General features: G+C 42.9%; 1 protein-coding gene across 1 annotated transcript; it reads right to left on the reverse strand.

The window, feature by feature from the left end:
- Positions 1 to 20: 20 nt before the first annotated feature.
- LOC116380916 (F-actin-monooxygenase MICAL3-like) lies at positions 21 to 1,308 on the reverse strand. Its single transcript, XM_031842733.1, has 3 exons — positions 1,183 to 1,308; positions 304 to 807; positions 21 to 221 (listed from the first exon to the last, which is right to left on the reverse strand). Exons 1-3 carry the CDS (start codon positions 1,289 to 1,291, stop codon positions 88 to 90), a joined length of 747 nt encoding a protein of 248 aa, XP_031698593.1. The 5' UTR covers positions 1,292 to 1,308; the 3' UTR covers positions 21 to 87.
- Between the last annotated feature and the right edge of the window lie 6 nt (positions 1,309 to 1,314).

Raw genomic sequence — 1,314 nt, forward strand, 5'->3', positions numbered from 1 at the left:
TAGGGCTGGCTCGGGTTTATAGTTAGGGCTGGCTCGGGTTTATAGTTCGGGCTGGTTCAGGTTTATAGTTACAAATCCTTTTATGTGTCAATGTGATGTAATGATGATGTCATTGACGTAGGTGTGTTTGAGTCTTACGTTGTTTCCTGGTTTCAGTGAACATCTCTGCAGCAAAGCAGACGAGTCCAGATCGGACTCTTCCGTCAGGCCTCCTCTCTCATCTGAAGACAGCAATGCAGGAAGTAAAGTTACTGTATGACCTCATCACTGTGACCTCACTGTGTTTTTTGATGGAGTCATTACCTGTAGCTCTCCTTTGATTGGCTGCATCCCTCTCTGTACCAGGAGGCAAAGTTCTGCTCTTCTTCTTCTTCTTCTCCTTCCTGTTTTCTGAAAAGACAGACCTCCACAAAGTTGTTGCCCCGCCCCCTTCCACCTCCACCTTTCTAGGGTGTGGAGCCGCCCGTTCACCATCTGGCCCCGCCTCTCTGCCATGTAGGAGGAGGGGCTTCTTCAGCTCAGTGCTATTGTCATCAAATGAGACCCCCCCTCCAGCAGGATGCCTCTGAACAGCTGTCTCCGTGATGACGACATGTGTGCGCCATGTGGGCGGAGCTTTGTCTCCCTCCTCGTCATCGTGGGCGGAGTCAGACATGGTGATGAAAGAGGTGGTGGACGGCGTGTTGGCGGTGGGCAAAGTGTCGGATGGAGGTGTGAAGGAGGTGATGCGAGACGGCGGGGGGGAGGCAGGTGTGTCACAGTGTGTGACGTCACTTCCTGCTACTGAGACGAGAGGAGAAAACTCCTCTGAGAGGGAGACAGGGAGGAAAAGACATCAGTACACACTATAAAGTACACAGTATATATATATGTAGATATATATATGTATATATATGTACGTATATACATATACGTATATATATATATATATACATATATACATATGTATATACATACGTATATATATATACATATATACATATATATGTATATATGTATATATATACATATATACATATATACATATATATGCATATACGTATATATATACATATACATATATGTATACATATACATATATACATATATATATACATACATATACATATATACACATATATAGTATATATAGTGAAGTTGATCTAGATTTGATGTTTTTATGTAGTCTGGTTAGTTCTCTACCTGTCTCCTCTAACAGGAGCCACAGGCCTGAACGTCGCTCCATCTCCAAAGGACTGTACTCCCCCTCTACCAGCAGGACAACAATAACATCACAATATACAACAAACATCACAACAACAACATCACAACACA

Source organism: Anarrhichthys ocellatus, unplaced genomic scaffold (assembly GCF_004355925.1).
Source record: "Anarrhichthys ocellatus isolate YVR2014 unplaced genomic scaffold, GSC_Weel_1.0 scaffold9580, whole genome shotgun sequence".
Lineage (NCBI taxonomy): Eukaryota > Metazoa > Chordata > Actinopteri > Perciformes > Anarhichadidae > Anarrhichthys > Anarrhichthys ocellatus.

Bases quoted from the DNA above. Each gene is read 5' to 3' on its own strand.
- LOC116380916 (XM_031842733.1), bottom strand. From the start codon at position 1,291: ATGTTTGTTGTATATTGTGATGTTATTGTTGTCCTGCTGGTAGAGGGG. The intron at 808-1,182 runs GTAGAGAACTAA...TCTCCCTCTCAG, and splicing joins GCTCCTGTTAGAGGAGACAG to AGGAGTTTTCTCCTCTCGTC. The intron at 222-303 runs GTAATGACTCCA...TGCTGTCTTCAG, and splicing joins CAATCAAAGGAGAGCTACAG to ATGAGAGAGGAGGCCTGACG.